General features: G+C 37.2%; 1 protein-coding gene across 3 annotated transcripts in view; it reads left to right on the top strand.

Moving 5' to 3' along the window:
- Positions 1-21,052, top strand: part of PRKCZ (protein kinase C zeta) — a 41,419-nt gene that overhangs the window by 523 nt on the left and 19,844 nt on the right. For 2 of the 3 annotated variants that reach the window (XM_086860561.1, XM_086860562.1), the window contains exons 2-6: positions 766-964; positions 4,611-4,732; positions 6,567-6,656; positions 7,045-7,095; positions 19,632-19,717. In XM_086860561.1, the coding sequence (XP_086716687.1) occupies positions 894-964; positions 4,611-4,732; positions 6,567-6,656; positions 7,045-7,095; positions 19,632-19,717 (420 nt within the window). In that variant the 5' untranslated portion in view covers positions 766-893. Of the gene's footprint in view, positions 1-765; positions 965-4,610; positions 4,733-6,566; positions 6,657-7,044; positions 7,096-10,626; positions 10,727-19,631; positions 19,718-21,052 lie in introns of those variants that run through there. The other variant, XM_023940446.2, reaches the window with a different exon arrangement.

The raw sequence follows: 21,052 nt of genomic DNA, 5'->3' as shown, positions 1-21,052 counted from the left end.
GTAGGAGTCTGGAAGCTCACTATGGAGAGGCTGGGCAGAGCTCGCTCCGTCGGGAGAAGTGCCGGCGCCACCTCGTCCCGAGCGACGGTGTCGCGTCCCGGCCGCTCCCCGCAGGCCGGGGCTGAGGGGGGACCCCGGCTGGGTGGGAGGGGCCGCGTGTTCCCCTGAGCCCCGCGGGAGGTTCGGATTGAGAGTTCGGGAGTCTCCGCTCCCCCGGTACCTGTGGCCTGGCTTCCCCGGACAGCGGGGTTAGGGAAGTGTCTGGATACACACATTCATGTGTGAGGTAGTAATTTAGAATAAACAGGATGTTTGTCAGGCTCCAGTCATAAAGTTATGCTAATTGCCCCTCAGAGTTCCTCTGCTGCTTCTCTTGGGTAAATTTGTAACTGATAGTTATTGGCTACAGTGTTTTATTTACAGAAAAGCTATTTTTAATTACTTGATTCTTTGAGTGAAGAAAGTAAGATGCTGTGTTGATGAATAAGTAGAAACTTTTGTGGAGTTATTTCAGCCAGGAGAGAGCTGTTGGATGACTTTTTAAGAAAACATCCTCAAATGCTTAGGATATTTCTGTAAAGCTAAATCGGACAGGGTATTTTTAACCAATCTTACTGAATTTCTGTGCTGGTCAAGGGTCTTACACATTTTCCTTTTGATTTTTTTGCTGTTCTGTGTAAAGCTATTTGTATTTCTAAGATTTGACACAACTTGTTTAGCAGTGTGTGTATATTCATCAGTATTCTGGTTTTTTTATCCATGCAGCTGGATTGAGAATCATCTGGAGGAGAAATACATTTCACGTGAAGCTCTTCACTTCAGAATCTATTATCTATCTTAAGTCAACTTATTTTTGCATACTTATAATTTTATGTAGCTGCTAAATACAGACCATGCCTAGCAGAATGGGCTCCAAAATTGACCTGAACAAAGATTTCATCAGAGTAAAAACACACTACAGTGGGTAAGTCAGTGTGTCCTTTCTTCTGTGTTGTGACCTGTCTATTTTTGAAGCATATTGAGCAGGAGTTTGTGGTCTGACCTAGTGATAGAGTAACCAGGGCTTTGATAGATTTGTAATTAATATCACATCAGACAGATAAACTTCTGAGCTATTAAAATACCAGTCACACTCCTGCAACGTGCAGATCAAGAAGAAAAGTTAATTTAGTCTTGTCTCAGAACAGGAGAAAATGTGCATAACTGACAAACCCACAGTTATTGTGAGTTGATGGGTTATTGATTCCCACAGTCACAGCCAGGTCTAGATCCATCTTCTGTATCCAGATGCAGTTATTACATTTTATCCTGTCTATAATCAGCATGTTATGGTCCTTTATGACTTCACTCAGTTGTCAGTGTAAACAGGAAGGTTTTATTGCAGCAACATGAAATTTGAGTTTTCAGGGATGTTTGTTCTAATTGGTTTGCTGCCACTCTGAGGACCTTGTAAAATAATGCTTTAGTCTCTCGTGTCTTCCTTCAAGGCCTGAGTTTAAGGCATTTGAGAAGTTAAATATTTGGCCCAAGTAGATCCTTAAACTTGGTTGGAAGTACTTAGACGGAACTTGTTGGCATTTAATATGTGACTTGAGTGATCTTTTCTGATGTTTTACTGTTAAGTAAGTAAATGTGTCTACTGCTGTGCATGTTTTAAATTATGGTGTAGAAAAAGGCTGTTTTACATTAAATGTGATGTAGTTTTGCAAGTCACTTCACAAATTTTATTGAAAACAAAATGTTTTCTTTTTAAACGTACCTATTTGTCTGTGCCATGTAGTTCGAAGTCCTGAATTTAGAGTTCTAGAGCAATTAAATTAATGAGGTAATGCAACGGGAGGGCTGCCTCAACTCTGTAAGGGAAGGCACTACAAACACCAGTAGAACTGTGTGTAAATAATTTGTGGTGGCTTGCTGGCATGTAGTGTTGATATAAGGAGTGTGTCTGTGGAACTTGTGTGCAGAACTGGGGGAGGTGGTAATAATTGTGTCAATGTTAGAAGTCAAGTAATTATTATTACGATGTTTTACAATAAACTATGGTAGTTTTTCTCGCAACACTCAGTCTTTTTGCGTTAGCTGTGAAGTCTGTAGAAGTTACAAGCAAGAGTTCCAAGCTCTGTGAATTTTGTTTTTGTTCTGCTGATCAAATTATGTGAACTAAAACTCTTTCTGGCATTATAGCCTCTACAACTGATCATCTCAGTATCTCCATTGCAGTACTGCACTCAGCTTTTGAACAAGCTTGACAGACTGCAGGAAAACATCAAGGGCATCTTCAGAATTAGAGACTAATTTATTCAAGTAGCTGCTAAAGTTAAAATAATAGTACAGATGCTATATTGAAATCCTTGTTAGAAATCTGAGCATGAGGAAGTTTGGAATACGAATGTTGAGTGTATCTCTGGAGGCCGAGTATCTCGGGTATTCCTGTTTCTGGGTGTGACAGGGTTCCTAACATAGCACACTAGAAATCACTGCCAGAAGAGATTACAAAAGAAAAACTAAGTAACTGCAGTGATAAACTAAGAATTACACAAGTTGCCTCTCTAGTTTATACCTGGTTACTTGAAATCACTGAAACAGAGCAGTGGTGCAGTCTGGTTTGGTGTGTATTATCTTGTCTCTAAGATGTGACATGTTTGATCTGTCACTGGAATTATTTCTCTTGCTGTAACTGCTCAGACAGAACTTGTGGGTCATTAGCTCTTCATATTACTGTGTAGTGTCCAGTTTCAAATATTTTTTTTTTAAAACTGTCCTGTGGGATTATGTAGTGTTAAATAAGGAATGGTTTTCACTTCTCTGTGCCGTGATTGCCTGATGTGGCTGTAGAGATGTCAAGATTAAATACAGTAAGTCTCAAAGGAACATGGACATCATGGATATGAAGTTCATTAATTTACTTGTAGAATGAAATCTTTATAATAATTTTAACAATTCAAGGCTCATTAGTGGTTGCCAGCTTTATTTGGAGCTTATAGTGTGTAGTAGTGTTACCTTACAGTGTATTTTCAGTTTCTGAATGTTATGTAGATACTTATGAAGGTGTGGTTGTCCACGGTTACCACACATCTACAGCTGCATGATTTCATGAGTGGCTCGTGGTGAAAGTGCTTCAAATAATGAGCTGCATTTGTTGGTGACCTTGTCTTTGGGCAAGGCATTGTACTAGCCCTCAAACATTGCTGTGAGAACCAGTTTGGTCTCTTACTTTCATAAATGCATAAAACATGACTTCTTCGACAGGGGAATGTTCTTAAACTCAACCTCATCTGACAGTTCTTAGTGTTGTGGGTGATACAGATTTAGAGGTTGGCAGTGGCATATGTATTTCTTTTGCTGTTGCTGTTATGAAGAATTATTAAATTGCTGTTCTTCGAGAGCTCTACAAAGTGTAGATTAAAGGTACACTTGAAAAGGTAGCAGTGCTTTTAATCTGAATTTGAAGCAGTATAGTTTTTTAAGATTGTTTTAGAGTTTTGCTGATTATAATTTTTCTTAGCAAAGGCAAAATAGTGTGTTATTAATGAATATAATTTAAAATGTAAGTTGTGGCTTATTTCAGTGCAGTACTGTTCAACTGCTGGCTGAAAGACACAAGTAGGCAGAATATGTTGTATAACATTTTTTCTAAAATGACTTGTCACACAGTATGGAAATAAGAAAATTATCTCATTCATGTTGGATAACTTCTGATATATTTCCTATATTTAACTAAGAGGGGAAAGAATTACACATGTCAGTAGCCATTAACTACAAAACAGTGTCCTAATTGTCATCTGGAAGGTTTTGAACGCAGTGAAATGATAGAAGTTCATCTCTTGTTTCTTTTTGCATTTGTTTATTAATTGATTTCCTGGACTTAGTTATTTGAAATATAAAAAATATTTGAAATATAAAAAATATTTACTATTTTTAAAATAGTAGAGAGTCTTGTTTTTATCATCAGACTTTGTTTTGCATAATCTTTTTTCCTCTCTTCAGTATATGACCTGTTTTGACTGGACTTGTGAACTTCCATTATATCAAAAGTTATTGCCACAAATTCCTGAGATAATGTATAGTTTACATAGAAAGTTCAGTATTGGGTTCACATTGTCTAAACACTACAAAGGTAGAGTGAAAGATGCAGAATTTGAGTAAGATTTTATCTGAATTTTCCTATAATTACAACTTTTGAGGATTCACCTAGTCAAAGCTTCATCTCAAACAATATAGTGGATGTGAGGAAAAGCCTACAGTTTAAAAAGATTTTACAATAATTGAGATTTTATTTATCTCCTGATGGAAGAAGCACCTGGATTAAAAAAAAATATTATGAAAACTTATGGTGTGTTTTTAACAACACTTCAAATGCCGATAATTATAATAAGGGAGCTTGGCTCACCCAAGTAAACACGCATGAAAGATGGGTAATTAACACATTTATTTCTTCCATACTGAAGTATTTTTAATTTAAGCACTGTGAGGTGTAATCTTGCTGGCATAGTGGAAGCGCTTTATGTGAGGAATGCTCATTCTGTATGATTCTGTAGCTTGGTGTCCATAGATGGAACTGTTGAAAATACTGCAAGTATTTTCTAATAAAATGTTTTCATCTTCCGCAGGGACATCCTTGTAACAAATTTGGATGCCTCCATGAGCTATGCTGAACTCTGTGATGAAGTGCATGAAATGTGTAACTTGCAACAAGAACAGCCAATTACCCTTAAGTGGATTGATGATGAAGGTACTGGTGTGAAATATTTCTCAGGGTTTGTGGGTCACTGTGGTACAGAGAAGGGGCATTGAGGAACTATAAGCAAATATCATAATGTGGAGTTTTTTTGTTTCTAAATACCTAACTACAGAACCCTGTCACAGAGCAGGGAGCTTAGAGAAATGAGACCCAAGACATCAGGGTTGATTGCAGTAGCACTCAGATTCACTTCTACAGAAGCACCTTGTCAAAGCCAGGGCCTGCAGAACTAGAACTGAATACAGAAAGGTGAAAAAATACCAAACAGTTTGGCTGATAGTTGTAGTGGTGTGTTTTGTTTTGTTTTTTTAATAGCGCTCTTAGCTGATAGTGTTGTTTAAGTGAATGGAATTTCAAAGTTCTGACCTTGGAAGGAGGTAGCTGGTAGTCAAAGATGACTCAGCCCTTTTTATGACACCAAGGAGTAGTATTAATACTTCTGAATTTTACTCTATATCTTTTGAATATCAAGAAGGGCAAAGGCAATTGTACCAACCTCAGTTTAATAGTGGTATAATAAAAAGTAACCTGATCAGAAGGAAATGGAAGATAATTACATTGCCTGTACTTAGCTGGTTGAACTGCATGCCTGCTAATAAAGGAAGATTATTGCAGGGAAGAGGAAAACTCCCTGAGTTTTGAGTTGGAGGATTCTAAGATATGAGTCCTGTTAAGTGTTTATTGCTTGGGCTCTCTGTTGCATTGGCTTTTTGAAGCTTACTTAAATTAAAATGAAATTATTTAGTCTTTGTTCTAGTATTTTCCTCTAGTCTTGGTTAAATACATACCTGTACAACCTTTTTCTGGTTCCTGGGTTTGAGTTGTTGAGTTTCAGCCAATCTGCTGTGTTGGCTCTCCTCGATCCTCCCGGGTTTTGTGAGTTACCATATTTCTGCATACAAGTGTTTTCACTTATTGCCACATGGAATTTAAGTTCATTTGACTGAAACAAACAGATGTTCTCTTTGAACTAACTAATAGCAAACAATTGCTGATGGCATAATGAATAAACAAAACCTACCAAGAGATGAAGAAAATAGATTGGGCTTGTATGGTGTTTCTTTGTTTTTGACAAGGTCCAAAAGGTTTGAACTGTGAAGAGCTCACTCATGATAAAATCCTGTAAACATATATAAGGAATATGGATTGTTGATTTGCAGTACAAGAAATTCTTTTGTCTTTCATGTTGTATTATTTCTGCATTTATAGATCATCAAACAGCAGTGGCCTTCAAAGAGAGGTAGCTGGGCCCTGGATTCATCATTTTACAAAATAAGAATGTTTTTTAAAAATTAGAAATTAAAGTTTAATATGTGGCTTGACACTGGTGTCATCACTTGGCCTGGCTATCATAAGGTCACCTGTCACCCAAGGTGTGCTGCAGGAAGGTGCTTGTTCCACAAAGAGACGGGTTCAGAGTGACACACTTGCTTCTTTGCTTGCTCTCGGTGCATTGTGACATACTGTACTTTATGTGTGTCTGGTTAAGTAGATTTATGGATTAATTATCCAGTTTTAACAAAAATAACCCTCCCAAGGTAATGCTAATAATGTGACCACAAGCAGACAACAAGAAAATGGGGGGGCTCTTCAGGCATATTTGTTCGCTTTTGTATTTTTGGTTATCCTGTAGGATAGTTCTGTCTACTCAATTTTGATAAAATTTTAAGGTATAATTGTGTTGTTCCATTTGATCAAAATGCCAGCTTAATATTAAGTGATTAAAAGAAAGGCAATACTTGAACCTGGTACATTTTTTACTAACTGAATTTCTCCACTGAATTCTTCAGGGGTAAATTTGCCTGTGTGTTGTTTTTTTTGTTAGGTGACCCCTGTACCATCTCATCTCAGATGGAGCTGGAGGAAGCCTTCCGTTTGTATTGTCAGAACAGAGACGAAGGGCTGATTATTCATGGCAAGTATTGCACAGTTCAGGATCCTCTGTGTGTCTGATAATCCCAGCAGCTGCTTAAGTGGGAGGTTGGAGTGACTCCCTTGCCTGTCAAGTATCCTTCTTTGTGTAGCTGCTGTCCTGGAGTTTGATGCTGAGGAAGGAAGGAAGGAAGTGGAGCTCAAAGCTGAAACTGTGCAGGAGGCTTTGAGTTCAGCACTGCACAGATTTGTTCATGCTTTATTCCAGTATAAGCTCCTGCCAGTCTGGAACCAAATTTTGATTGCATCATTTCTCATGCAGAATTATTTAAAGGCTTCCAAAAACTGTCTGTGTGTAAATATATTCAAGAATCAAGGGAAAACTACTACTGAGAATCTTTTACCTTAAAAATCTAATGTTTTTGTTTTAGTTTTCCCAAGTACTCCAGAGAAACCCGGCATGCCTTGTCCAGGAGAAGATCGTGAGTACTAAAATATTATTAAATTCTAGCTAATTTTTTTTTCTGTTACATGGAAAAGAAATATATTAAAATATTTTCATAATTAGTGCTACATATGTGTGTATCTGTTTTGTTTTCTTAAAAAAATGTAAAATGTTTTACATTTTGTCAACAGAGAAATTGCATAAATCGTTGTATCAGTGCTGATTTTTGTGGTTCAAACATTCAGAGGAGGAGACAACAGGATTTTTGATGCCTATTTGAACATAGGCCTTTGCTTTTTTGTGGTTCTTTTGATTTTTTTTAACTTTCAGGTGAAAGAATTGATGTACAGAAGAGGGAGATAGAGCCATTTTAATAGAATTGTTATTAATCTCTATAAAAATAATCCTGTGTGAGGTAGATAAAATTCCAGAGGAAGGACACATAATTGATATGGTTTACCTGTATTTCAATAGCCTGAACTGCACAGGGATAAAAGGATTAAATAGCTGTATAGTCAGTTCTCATTACAGAGGGATGGCATCAGGACTTTAGTTCATATCTTGGTAAATGTTAAGGAAGAGAATGGGAATAATTGGGTGCCAAAGGTACCAGATGATGCTTGGCTGCTCACAGGAGTATAAAGAAAAGCTGACTGAAGAATTTGAAGAACTTTTGCTCTTCTCTTTGAGAAATATAAGAGGAGATAACATTAATTTCTGATAAGAGCAAGTACTAGGAGAAAAGTACTTGGTTGATCAGGATTTACATTGACAGACTGGCTAAAGATGAGTAGTGCAGTGGTAATAGCTGTGAATACTATTTTTAAACAGAGAAATAATGCTAATAATTGCACTCTTGAGAACTTCTATGAAGATGGAGAGAGGTGAAATAAATACCAAAAAGTTAGAGTTCAAAAATTAGTTTCTACATTTAAGCTACAGTAGATGAAAGGTTGACTGTAAAAGCCAGGTAAGTTTTCATGTTGACTAGGTTATAGAAATTGTCTTCTGGAAAGGAACAAAGAAAGTAAATGTACAATGTTAATTTCTCTAATTTGCTGAACAAAGACAACAGATAAAGACTCTTCTACTGTGATTAGAAGAGTTAAAGAAATTATCCCTGAGAGACCTAATTTAATGAACCCATTAAAGGTGTAGATATTCTAGTAGGAAAGTTTTTTGTATTAATTTGTCAGAAGTTTTAGTTCTCTCAAGCCACGAGATGAACTGCAGAAAGCACAGCTGAGTGTGGCTCAGCTGACCTGATTATTGTGTCTGTAGGGTATTTCTCCTTGTATAGTTTTACAGGTCACATTGAATCACACTCAGATTATTTAAAAAGCCTGTTTAGTTGGATGTACTTGATAAGGGATCTCTGATCAGGTTTCTCACGGTTTCATGAGTTAATTTGATGCACATTACTTCTTTGCCTCTGTGGGGCTTGTATAGAAATTGGGCCTTGTGGCCTAGGTATAACTATTTTTTGCAACAGACCTATTTAGCACAGACTAATACATTCAGTATTGTTGCTTGCTAGCCAAAGGCCCACAACAAGCATCTTCATTGTACTTGGACTGTATAGAAATGTTACTGTATTGGTGATACAGTTTATTTAAGGGACTGTTTATTTTGTCAGGACTGAAACACTGTCTTTGCCTCAGAAAATATTCATCATATCTGCAATTCTTATTTTGTGTCTTTATTGCTGTAGTTACGTTCATAGGAAATCCTTTAAAAGTGGGGATATTATATCATATATGTATATGTTATCTTGAACATCATGTTTACACTATAAAGGAGTTTAGGAGTTTGCCTTGGTTTTTTTCCAGAAACAGTGAAGTAGTTGGTCTATCCAAAATAAACTTCTACTTAAATTAGCAGTTCTAAGTGTGGATTGCTAGTTTGTTACAGAACTACAGATAATTTGAAATGGAGTTTTTAAATAAAACTATTCAATTGTGAAATAATTACATTTCCAATCTGTTGCTCAGATGTGTCCATCTTAGGTCATAGAGTGGCTCTTTCCAATAGTTTGTGATCTTCTGAACTGCAAATCTGTATTTCTCTAGGATTGTAGGGTTTTTTCTTTCCAGCTCCTTCAGAACAATAATCCTTTGGAAGAAGAGTGCAGGAATACAGACTGGAGGGTTTGCATTTATGCTGAAATTTAATAATAGAGTTGCTACCTATCCTCACCTTTGTTAAACTGATACGGTTTTGAGATTGTACCAGTCAGCAAAACTTGAAATAAAAGCCTGTAATCCATTAATGAAATAAACCACATAATTAATATTTCAATTCCATTTGTATGACTTAATGAAAGTTATTCCTGTGCTTGAGGAACCTCTGTTCATATATTGATGTGGTGCTGTCTGTGAGACAGAATTTGCAGTCTCCAGCATCTGCATTCCTCTGTATTCCTTTGCTCCTGAATTTCTGTGCTTTTTGTTGGAGCCAGCCCTGGCTCCCAGTGTAAGTGCACAGCTGTGGTTACAAGCAACCCCTTTCCCTGAGCTAACTGTGCTGGCAGTGCTGCTGTGAGGTGACAGTGAAGCTGAAACATCTCCCATCCCTTCCCAGACACTGAATGTGACCTCCCAGGCATTTCCAGCATCGGCTGTAGCCTTGGGTGCTTGATCAGTGTCTCCTGAAAAAGATGGCAGACTTTTAGACCAGTCTTGCATTTCACTTTTACTTTTTCAATAGATGAGCTGTTCTTTCAGAATTAAATAAACAAGGTTGTTTTAGAGGCTTTTGGTGAGTTCTCTCCTGTGCCCCGAGGTGCCAGCACTCCTGACAGTGCATGTCCCAGCAGCTGATTGGCAGCTTTATAGCTTAGTTATTGGAGTCTCAGCTTATTTACCCTGACAGATCTTGATCTGATTTATCACTCTTAGTGCTGCAATGCATTGTGTAACACAGCACATCCAGCTGAACAATTCCCATCGATTTATAGGGCTTCCCTAACAGAATTGCTGGGTTTATCAGAGAAATACTTGTTTTGGTGACATCAGCTCCTTGACATCCATGCCATGTTTTAGTTGTGCCTCAGCTGCTAGCTACAGCCTCTCAAGGGAGCCAGTACCACCCGTGCCTGGATACATGAGGCAGAGATGTGAAAGGGAGAGACGGGGTAACCAGTCTTCCATTAAATATTTGCTCTTAATGTTTGAGCTGATCCTGCCTATTGTCCATGGTGTCTAATGGTATTCACACAGTGGTATCCGTGGAATAAAGGGAAAATGTTTCATTTCATACCTACTACATTGTAAATTACATGCTGAAGAGGCTAAAGAATAAAACCCAGTGAGTAATGCATGCTTTTTCTGTAGATTTTGTGTCATCGTTGTGGTTGCTGTTGTTAGCGGCGGGCACTGATGCGGGCTGTGTGTACGTGTGCTGCAGGAGAGAACTCAGCATTTTGGTTATGGTACAGTCGCTGTGCCTGCCACCCTCCCTTGCAGCCATGGATTGTTACAAATGCAGGGATTCCTGCCGCCACTGTGTGTAGGGATGTGGCTGAGAGACCTCCTGGAAATGCTGATAAAATTGCATTGAAAGGACTCCTGGGGAATGTATTTTAGGAGGAAAGGAACAGAAGAGTGAGTGATGCTGCTGCTGCTAATATTGGAGATTAATGACAGAAATGTATCCCAAAAACCCTGACGGTATGTTCTCAGGGCCTGTTTATTGTAGGTTTGCTGATGTAAAGGCTGACCATTTAGGAGCATAATTTTCTGAGGCCTTTTTGTTGAATTCTGCTTAGTGGATTGTCATAGATGGCTGTTTTTTAATTGTGAAATACTTGTTTTGAATGAAGGGTTACTTAGTTTCTAATACTGTCAGAACTAACTGTGCTAGTTCACTTCTGCTTAACAGATAGATCTGTGTATTTAATATTCAAATTCATCTTGGGTTTGGATAGCTATTAGGGTTGTTTTGCTGTTGGCTTCATTAAATAGAAGAATGCAGAATAGTAAACCTTTAAATTAATTAACAGAAGAGAATTAATATGTTTTTAGTGTTTTAGTACTTGCGAGATTAGTGTGATAGTTTTTTATTTTCTAATATTTCTGGCTGATTTTTCTGCCTTTTTTTTTTTTTCTGTAATGATTACACTGTTGTGCATGTCTCCTATGCTCTTTGTTTATCTGCTCAGTATTTTAGTGTTAGGTGTTTGGACTTTTTTTTCCCCCAAGCCATCTTTCTTGAAAATTTCTTCATAGGCTTAAGTAAAGGTATCTTAGTAACCTAATTATTGTTGTGGGCTTTTTGTTTTAGGTATGGATATTTGATTTTGCCTCATGTCCTGCCTGATACAGTGAAATAGCTTTAAAATGGTTCTTGCTGGAGTAGTGTGGCCTGTAAATATTTTTCTAGCTCATAAGGCAGGTTTCTCCCTTCATTTGTTACTGTATTGGCAGCAGTGATTAGGTTATTCAGAGCACGTGAACCAATTTAATCCCCCAATGAAGAAAAGAACTATTGCCACCGTAGAGACTGTTCTGAAGACATAGATTGGATTCCACTGGATAATTAGGCAATTTTGAAACAGCTAGTAACCCTCTCCTGGATTTTAGTAATTGAACTAGGGGGAGGGAGGGACTGTACTTCTTTAACGTAAGATATTTTTGCTTAGGAAAATAGCTGTGTCATAGTTTCTCAAGAGTACCTGAAATCTCTTCCTCTGTCTTAACTGTACCATGTTTGTGTCATATATGACATATTTGAAAAAGAGACAGATTTTGAGACAGCATAAGTTACTGAGAACAGAATTGTAGTTAAAGGTCTGGTTTATAATGTCATAATCATTTCATGATTTTTTAATTCTAAATAATGTCAGCACTTTTCTTAACTGTGAAACATCCAATGAATAATAAAGGGCTGGACCACCCTTTTTTTAATTCAGGCATAAAATTATAAAGCAAAAGTCTGATTGTGGGATTTGAGATTTGCCCTTAATTAAAGGTACTGGGTATCTTAGCAGATGTTTGTGTTCCAGTTTATATAGTTTATATATAAATATATAAATATTATATATTATATATAAATAAATATAAATAAATATTATATATTATACTAATATATTCTATTAATTATATTAATTATATTAATATTGTATATTAAATATAAATAAATATTCTATATAAATATTATATATATATACTATATAGTTTATAGTTTATAAACTATAGACTAAAATGACAATGGCCTAAGGAATGCGTGGGCTGGTTTTTAAGGTGTCACAAAAGATCTCTGTTCTTTATTCCATTGCCCCTCTCCTAGATGTTACTCAGCATGTAGTATATTAAATGCAGAAAGGATGTCACCTGGTTTCAGAAAGCTTCTCTTTGATGTAATGTCTAGTTCCTCTTCCTGTGTTATGTCTCATACCTTCTCATAAGCTGGTAAATCCACTCTTGATATTCAGACACTTGGGTAACTAAATGGGCAAGGAGGTGATGAAGCTTTTTGGTTTTGCTGGAATTAGTGAACTTTTGTGGGCGTGCTAAACCTGAGTTAGGTCTGTGTGTTTCAGTAGCTTGGAAGAGCTGTTTAGTATGTAACCTCCTCATTTATACAACCAAGGTTAATTATATATTATTATACTTGGGTTCTGTGTAATACTTTCAGAAATTAGTTGTTCTATTCAAGTTAAGATTTTTTACGTTGAACTGAGCCACTGAATTCACAGCAGAGGCCTGCAGGGCAAATGTATGGGCCCTTCAACATTGATCTCCTGTATTTTGGAGTTGCTGTGAGAAACCAGATTATGTGTGAGATTTCAGTGCTGCTCATTTGGAGTGGAGAGCACCAGGAGCAAACCTTGGGAGGCTCTGGTAGCAATTGTATCCTCTGAGAGCTTGCAGTAGTGCAAGTCTGGGTGGCAAATAAAGCAAAAAGCAGCAAACTTGAGGCTTGCTGACAGGGTGGCTCCCAGGAGAGCCCTGATCACTGTCAGGGAGAGAAGAGTGAGCAGACTGTACAGTTCATCCTAAAACCACGTGGGAAAGGAGCTGCCTTGGGGAGTGGAAAAAGGAAAAACTGATCTTCTCAATATTGACCAGAAAGTGCCTCATTTGTAACTCGAGTTTCATTGCTATTTCTTCTGCATCTGTTAGGGCTTGTCCTTGAATTGTTAGCTGGTGACATGTTAAAAAGGAAACCAGAAACTATTTGAAGGCAGTACTCCAGGATTTTAGTATGACCTTTATTTTTACAATTAATTACTACTACAAATAATGCTATTGTATGCTTCTTCCAATAATTTAGGTTCTCATCTAGTGTTCTTCAGTAAAGCAGTGCAGGTGCTCTGTGACCGGCACAAGACTCCCTGCTCTTTACTTTGCCAACTCTGATGAAAAGTTACCTAACTTTAATTTCAGTTTCATTCCAAGCACATGTTCTTCGGTAAGCTTTTGGTAGTTCTGTGATCAGCTTCATATGCAGTACTGCTTTGCAATACAAGTAAAATTGTCCAGGTAACTCTGAAATGAGGGGGAAATAAGTGTACGGGACAGGCCACTACCAGTGGAATGTTTCAATACAAGGAGACAAGAGTAGGACTTCAACTTAGAAGAAGTCAATTGGTCAAATATGCTAAAATTAATTTTAAAATCACATTTGGGACAGAATAAGATAAATTAGTTAACTGTTTTCCAAAGGACAAGAAGTGGGGAAATGGGACATTTAGAACAAAATCTTATAAAATGTTTTCTCAGGGATTTGTCACTAGTTAACTTTTTGTTTTTCCTTTGATCTTTACAATAGACATGTCATAATTTGCTTTTTAAGATAAAAAAATAAGACTAGGTGAAAACTAGATCTGACCAAGTTTTAACTGATGACACGTGAATGATGTGGATTCAATTCATTCTGATTGCTATCTCAGGCACAAGAACTGGACTTCTTCCCCCTTTCAGTTACCCATAGATTTGAATTACATGTGCTCAAAGGATGAAAATTTTCTTTAAAATGTGTGCTGTCAGGTCTAGGGTAAGACTCCCAGCAAGTCTTAAATAATCCAGGCTGCTGCTGAGATACAGCAGACCCAAATTCCTGCACCAAACTTCATTAGGTTGCTCCTCACTTTTTTGGTTGCTTTCTTCAGTGATTCCAGGATGTATAAAAGACAGAAACTTTCTATTATCTGGCTTTTATTTATAACAAAGTTTTGCTTCATGGATGTACTAAGACACAGAGGTTTTTTTAAGAACAAAACAGTGGCCTGAAAGTGGATACAGACGCTACAGATTGCTTAAATGTTCAGAACTTCATTTTGTTGTACTTCAGTCCTAACTTAACTAAATTCAATAATTTAAATAAGTACTGGCTCAGTACTCTTTCAGCTTGATCAAACATTTTAATGCAGCTCCTAAATGATACTAATAGAACATTCAATTCACTTTTCATTGTAGTAAATATTTTAATGAAAGTGATGAAGATTTTTATTTTAGGAGAATTAATGATGCAATCATCAGAAGAAACCTTTGGACATACTATTTACCATGCAATGCAAGTTTGGTTTTGGGATTCATGTGACCACTGACTTTGTAACCAGGGGAGTCAACTGCACATCATGAAAGAGTATGAACTGAAAATTGCTTAGAGGGCCCAGTTAGAGAAGGGAAAATATGAACCTTTTTTCCTTTCCTAAACAAAAATGTTAATCACCTTCAGAAGTGTGGATCCATCACCAGTTGTCTTCTAGCCCTTTTCATAACATTCTTTCAAATTGGAGTAGCAAATAAAGCAGCATTTTATCCTGTGTTTGGGACAGCCTTGCAAAGAGCAGAACTGCCACCACAAGATGCTGAGGAGGGAAGGACATCAGCAGGTTGTGGTCACTGATGTGCCCAGAGATGCTCAGAACCAGGACGTGGTCACTGCTGGGGCAGTAGCCACTGACTGGACTAGTCAGTGATGATTTCCTGAGTAGCACTTGGAATACTTTGTTATTTTCAAGTACATCTGATAAATTGCACATAAAATCACAGGCTTGTGAGTCAGAGACTCACTCCAAATGAGCAGTAGTGCTCTTGTATTTGTGGCATTGTCTTTGGAGGTGTGACTTTGTAACCTTGCAGTGCCATGGAGCCATTTTAGCAGCAGGATTTGAAGGTGATCATCCAAGAGCTCAGGCATGAGGGATCACTGGGGGTGTGTGCAGTGCAGGTGGGACTCAACTGCCCCTTCTAAGGCACTGGGGAAGAATGTTCTTCCAGCTGTGCTGGGTAAATGCTGCTGGTCTGTGGGACATTTGTTTCCTTATAGGTTCTCCACTGATCCTACACTTCCTTGATCATTGTTGCTGTCTTAACTGTGCTTTTTCTTCACAGAGGTTGATCTAACTTTGTCGTTGATTTTAGTGTCTGTTGGAGAAAAAAAGGATGGGGAGATGGTTTCCCAATTACTAATCAGCCTTAAATTTAATTTTAAAAAGCTATTTTCTGGCCATTTAATATTTTGCAATATCTGCAAGAGGTCAAAGCACTTAATACCTCCATATTGTTAGGGATACTCTCTTCATTTTCCAGCTTCAATTGTAAATAGCAACTTATTCATTATAAAAAGAAGAGCCAGTTAACATCCAATATATGTCTTAAATTTGCTTTCTGAAGCATGTAAATTGTTTAAATGTAACTATTTGTAGGAAATTAAAAAACAGATGTCAAGCAATGTACTATCAAAGTGTACTTTGTAATTTAGTGCCCAAAAAAATATGTTCTACCTTTAGATGTAATTTCTTGATCAAGTCCAGTCTATCTGAAATGCCAATATCAATTTCCCCCTTGTAATTCATGAGTTGGTTTTGAAAGAATGCTCACTTGTGTGGTCAGCACAACATCAAAAGAACAAAACAAAAACTGGGCATTCTGGTAGTGTCCAGCTGGCAGGCTGGATAATTGGCCTGTAAATAAGTTGTATTAATCTCTGAGAAGTGATTTGCAGCTATAGCAAATTACCTCTGTGCTCAGGAGAGGAGCAGATTTTATTAGAGCTGGATCACATAAAAGCCAACTTTGGAATTGCATTTGGAAATCTGAATAAAGAGGGAATAGTTTTTGTGGCCATCTTACTGCCCTTCATTGGTGTACACCAACTGTGTTGTCATTTGGAAAGCAACTGTGCCTCCTTCTATTTATCCCTGCTTTTCCAAGTTACATTTTTCAAGGCAAAGTTCTCATCCTTTCTGTGAAGTTCTGCAGACCTCATTATGGAATTGAGGAGTATCTTCTCCTCAAGTATAAGTTCATTTTAATTAACACTAAACAGTAGACATTGCTTGTCCATTTATATCCACAGTAAAATTTTATTTGTGTGTTCATGCTTTTCCTTAGAACATTTTTCTATAATATCTTTTAAAAGATGAGGAAAGAAGCCCAAACCCAGTCCTAGGAAATGTCATTTCAAATCTATTTGTGGGGTTTCCTGTGTATCACTGTTAGTGATGTAGTTGCACAGTTTGACAACAGAGGGAAGAATTGCAGAGCACCAATAGCCAGTTGTTCCTCACTGCTCTTTAGGTAGAGGCAGCTGATTAATTTTATTCTGAGTGGTTTTATTTCCCTTGTACTATTACTTTGAAAATGCCTGTGTTTTTTTCTTTCAATTTTCCAATCTTGGAAGTAGATATTGTATTTAAGGTATGTATTTGTGTTCCCCAATTAAAAATTGTTATCCCTGCTAAGAGCTTAAAATATATTTGATTTTTTTTTTTTCTCTAAACCTTTTCAGATACAAGATTAGGGTTTGAAGGATTTTTTTTTGTTAGGTAATGTCTTGTGTTTAATGTTAATCATCAAGAAAAGATGACTTTGTCTTATTAGGGGTTTATCATCTCCTTCAGCCTGCAATCAGCCAGCTTGAGCTCCTTAAAGAGTTAACTGATGTGTCCTGTGAAATAAATGAAAAAATAGCCCTTCTCATTAAGCTCAGTAATTAAATAGTCAAACTTTTGTGGTGGCATTCCTCTTTCTAGGTAGCTGAGATCAACCCTGTATAAACTTGGTTTAGTCCTTGGTTACCAGGAATGACGGAATCCATTCCTTGTTTTATTCTGAAGTGTTCTAGAAACATGTCTCTGAAAATGTTGTTTGGGTTCATTTTGCCATGTGAAAGGGATGAGATGCAAAGTCAGATGAGTGCTTTGTTCACACAACACTGACAAGAAATTGTTTCTTAATTTCAAAGTGTGCAGTTACTGCCATTTTATTAATCTGATTATTGTTCAAGGTGGTTTCTTTGATCTGGTAGAGCTCTAGTTGGGATTTGTAGCTGATAATGCTTCAAAGTAAAGATGATCTTGAAAACTCAAACTGCTTTTTATAGCCTGGCATTATCCTTGGGAGTTTTTCTGGGAAGGATGTCCCCTTTCATAAGGTTCCTGCCTGCTCAGTTTTCCAGGGGTTGAGGTCCCTGACAACACAACTGTGTGGTGCATCAGGCACTTGTCCCAGTTTTGGATCCTCAGTGAACAAGAGTGTTTTACTCTGTCAGATAAATTTAATCTTATGGTGTAGTAATAATAGAACATGTGCTATAAAGGTATGTCTTGCAGGGATCACTGTTTTTTCATTTTTTTACCTTGGCCCCTTTCGAAACCAGGGAATACGGATTGATTTACCTTAGCCCCTGCACTGAACCACGACAGTCCTAGGGCTAAATTGTAGGGATTCCTACTTTTTGAAGCTAGTCTATATTAAGTTCAAGTTTTGTTAGACTGTTGCCTCACAAGTGCATGATATAAACCCCTGCCTTTGATTTAATATTTATCATTAATTAGGGAGGTGAGTTGCTCCTCTATTTACAGATTTCATCAGTGCAAGCTGCTCGTTAGCTTATCATTCACTTAATATTCCTAATGTCAGTGATAAGCTAATGTTCAGATCACAGATGTATTACATTGCCTCCATATGGTGCTTTGTCTAATGAATTAATTAACTATTTTGGACAAAAAAAATCCTTGTGGAGATTTTGGTGAAAAGTCACCCTGGAAATGGTGGGAGGATTTTCCATTGGTGTTTGTGTTTGAACATATCTTAGTTAAAAACTTTGCAGTCATTTTGCTAGGTTCTCATTTTAATTTTCTTTGCACTTGAGAAAAGTTTGCTTTAAAGTTGGTATGTGGCAGTTTTGAAGAGTTGTTTGGGTCAAATGGCCATATTTAGTCTGCATCTCTGTTCCAGTAGCTGTATGTTTGCCACTTTTGGTGTGCAGTCTTCTAGCTGCTTTGAGAAGCTGGTTGGTTTTTCCAAATTGTTAACAATTAGTTTAATAGTGCAGTATCTGTTTCAAATGCTTGCACAGTAAACATTTGCACATGCAAATAGAGTAGGTATGAATGTTTGGGCATTTGGCACTGTAGATATGTGGAATCACACAAACTTCAGTACTTCCTTTGGAAGGACAAAAATAGAGGATCTAAAATCAGACCCAGTATTGCAGCCAGTGTTCACACATTGAGTGTCAGTAGCCTGTGAATTTTGGCTTGCTCAATATAATGTTAAAATAATTTTTTGACAAAGAAACTTTTTTACTACTTGCATTATTATTTGACACAGAAAATATCTCTGTGCTTTTTTATTAAAAAAAAAAGACTTAGTCTATGATGAAGCGTTAATGTTTGAAACTTGAAAGCAACATTAAAGATGAAAATGTAAGATGCTTTTGCATTAATTCCTGAGGATTATATATGTACAGCCTGCTTCATTCTGACAAAGTATCAATTATAAATCAAGTATGTCAGACTTTATACTCCCTGTACCCCACAATACCCACCTGTAATGGCTGTGGGAAGCTGCTGACCCTGGTGGTGTGCAGGGCTTGCTGTGTCACCCTTACAGCTGAGAGCAGCTCTAAAAGGGACCCCAGTGGCACAACACTTAATATTAAATACAAAACTCTCTAATTAGCCATTCACACAGAAACTGTTCATCCACGTGTAAATAGCAACAACAAAAGTAACTTGGAGTAGATGCTGTGTTTGGCTTAAACAGATTAAAAGATTTCATGTTATGTTTAGAATATATTAAAAATAATTGTGGACCTGCAGTTGACCTGCCTGAACAAAAGAAATATTCTGGGTAATGTTTACTGCCAAGGTAACATTTGAAGTCAAATAATGCAGACTTATAACATGTTTCATGTTGCATGTGTGAGGTGTTATCAGTACCAAACATGTCTCACACTATCAGTACCAGGCATCCTTTGTGCCTGTCCGTGGAAGGTGCCAGGGTGAGAGCAGCAGCGCCATTTCCCTGAGGAGCTGTTCCTTTAACAGCTCTGTCCTTCTCACCTGAGCCCGAGCAGGCACAGAACTGTAACGGGATTATGATCATGTGAGGGAAAAGAGACAGGGCTGGAGGGAAGGGAGAGGCAGCGGTGAAAGCATATCCTGCCCCAGCCATCACTCACGGCCGCCTTAAAACATCCAGATCCCCAGGGATTGTGGCTGTGCGTTGATATTTAGGAAAGCAAGATTGTTCTGAGTCACAACTTGCTTATGCTGCTGTGTGTGGTGCTGCTGGGCTGCCATGCTGCTGCTTTACACCTTTCTGGTTTCTTCCTTAGAATCCATCTACCGCCGTGGAGCTCGAAGATGGAGGAAGCTGTACCGAGTGAATGGGCATTTGTTTCAAGCCAAACGTTTTAACAGAGTGAGTACTGTTGCATGAAACGTTGGGGTTTGCTCATGTTCTGTGCTCATTGTTTGCCTCAGTCTGTGCTTTTTTCTGTGTTGGAGTGTTGGAAAGAAAGGAAAAGCAGGATGCTTGTTGATGTGACATTTCAGTCTCTGTGATGTTATTTGAGTCATAATGAGCAGGAAAAACTTGGCAGTGTTTGAATTTGAGTTACTACAGGATTGGTGGAAATTATTTATTTTTAAAGTCTCTAAAATACTGTGTTTGTGACTATTTAAGCTATACATCCTTGGAGCAGCTTCTCCTGTCTTTACTTGTTCTGTGATTTTGGTTGCTTGTTAGTAAAATCTTTTACCTTCAGAACACTTTGCCATCTGTAAAAGTTCCAGCTGCTGATGAGAGCTTTAACTGTTTAGAGTCTGAGATACTACACAATCTAAGAATTTTAAAAAGATTTTTTTATTGAGCTAAAATATGTCTGTGTTTTGAGAGCCTGATTTAATCCACATAAGTGAATGTGGCTTTAAGGCTGAGACATCTCCTTCACTTATCCCATTATGCCTAAGTATTGCAGCATATATACAAATGTACTTGGGGGATTTCCTCACAAAACTGAGTGCACTCAAAAGAGTTAATTCTTTCGTTCAGCAGGGACATTTTTTCTAAACATTGAAATAAGAGTTTTTTTCTAAAATATCCCATCCCAAAAATGCACTGAAAGAAGGAAAAGCCCCTTAAAACTCAGCATTTTATCACTAAATATATTAAAAATATCATATATATGAATTATCACATGAATTTGTATTATGTGCTACAGGAATTCAATTTTTTAATTCATAGTATTAAAGTATACTTTTTATGTTTATTTGCTACATGATAACAATATATTTCCTTTGAAACACTTGTGAATGCATACAGTCATTTAATAATCCATAATGTTATAGATAATGATGCTTTAATTGCAACAAGGTAAATAGTGAATATACACAGAGAGATTTTGATACCTCATTAGGATGTCACAATCCTAAACAAGACTGCTTTTATGCCTGCATACAAATGACATCATAAAGAGCCAGGACACAAATCACATCCAACTGAAGTTAGTAAGCAGGTTGACATAAACTGTAAACTATGACATTAAGATTGATAAATTAATGAGAAATTACGGTCATGTCTTTATTACTGAATTTAATACCAAATGTTAGTGTTGGTGGAATTTTTAAAACTGGAGTATTGCCTTAAGAATTCATTCTTGTTTCAGAGTAGCCTTTTGCAACTTTTTCAGGTCATTCAGATGAATGAACACATGCAAAAATTTAAACTTTAATATTCTTGAACATAACATAAAGG

This window comes from Cyanistes caeruleus, chromosome 22, assembly GCF_971803275.1.
Source record: "Cyanistes caeruleus chromosome 22, bCyaCae1.hap1.1, whole genome shotgun sequence".
Lineage (NCBI taxonomy): Eukaryota > Metazoa > Chordata > Aves > Passeriformes > Paridae > Cyanistes > Cyanistes caeruleus.
The sequence above is the reverse complement of the archived record's forward strand: the minus strand, read 5'-3'. Positions and strand labels throughout refer to the sequence as shown.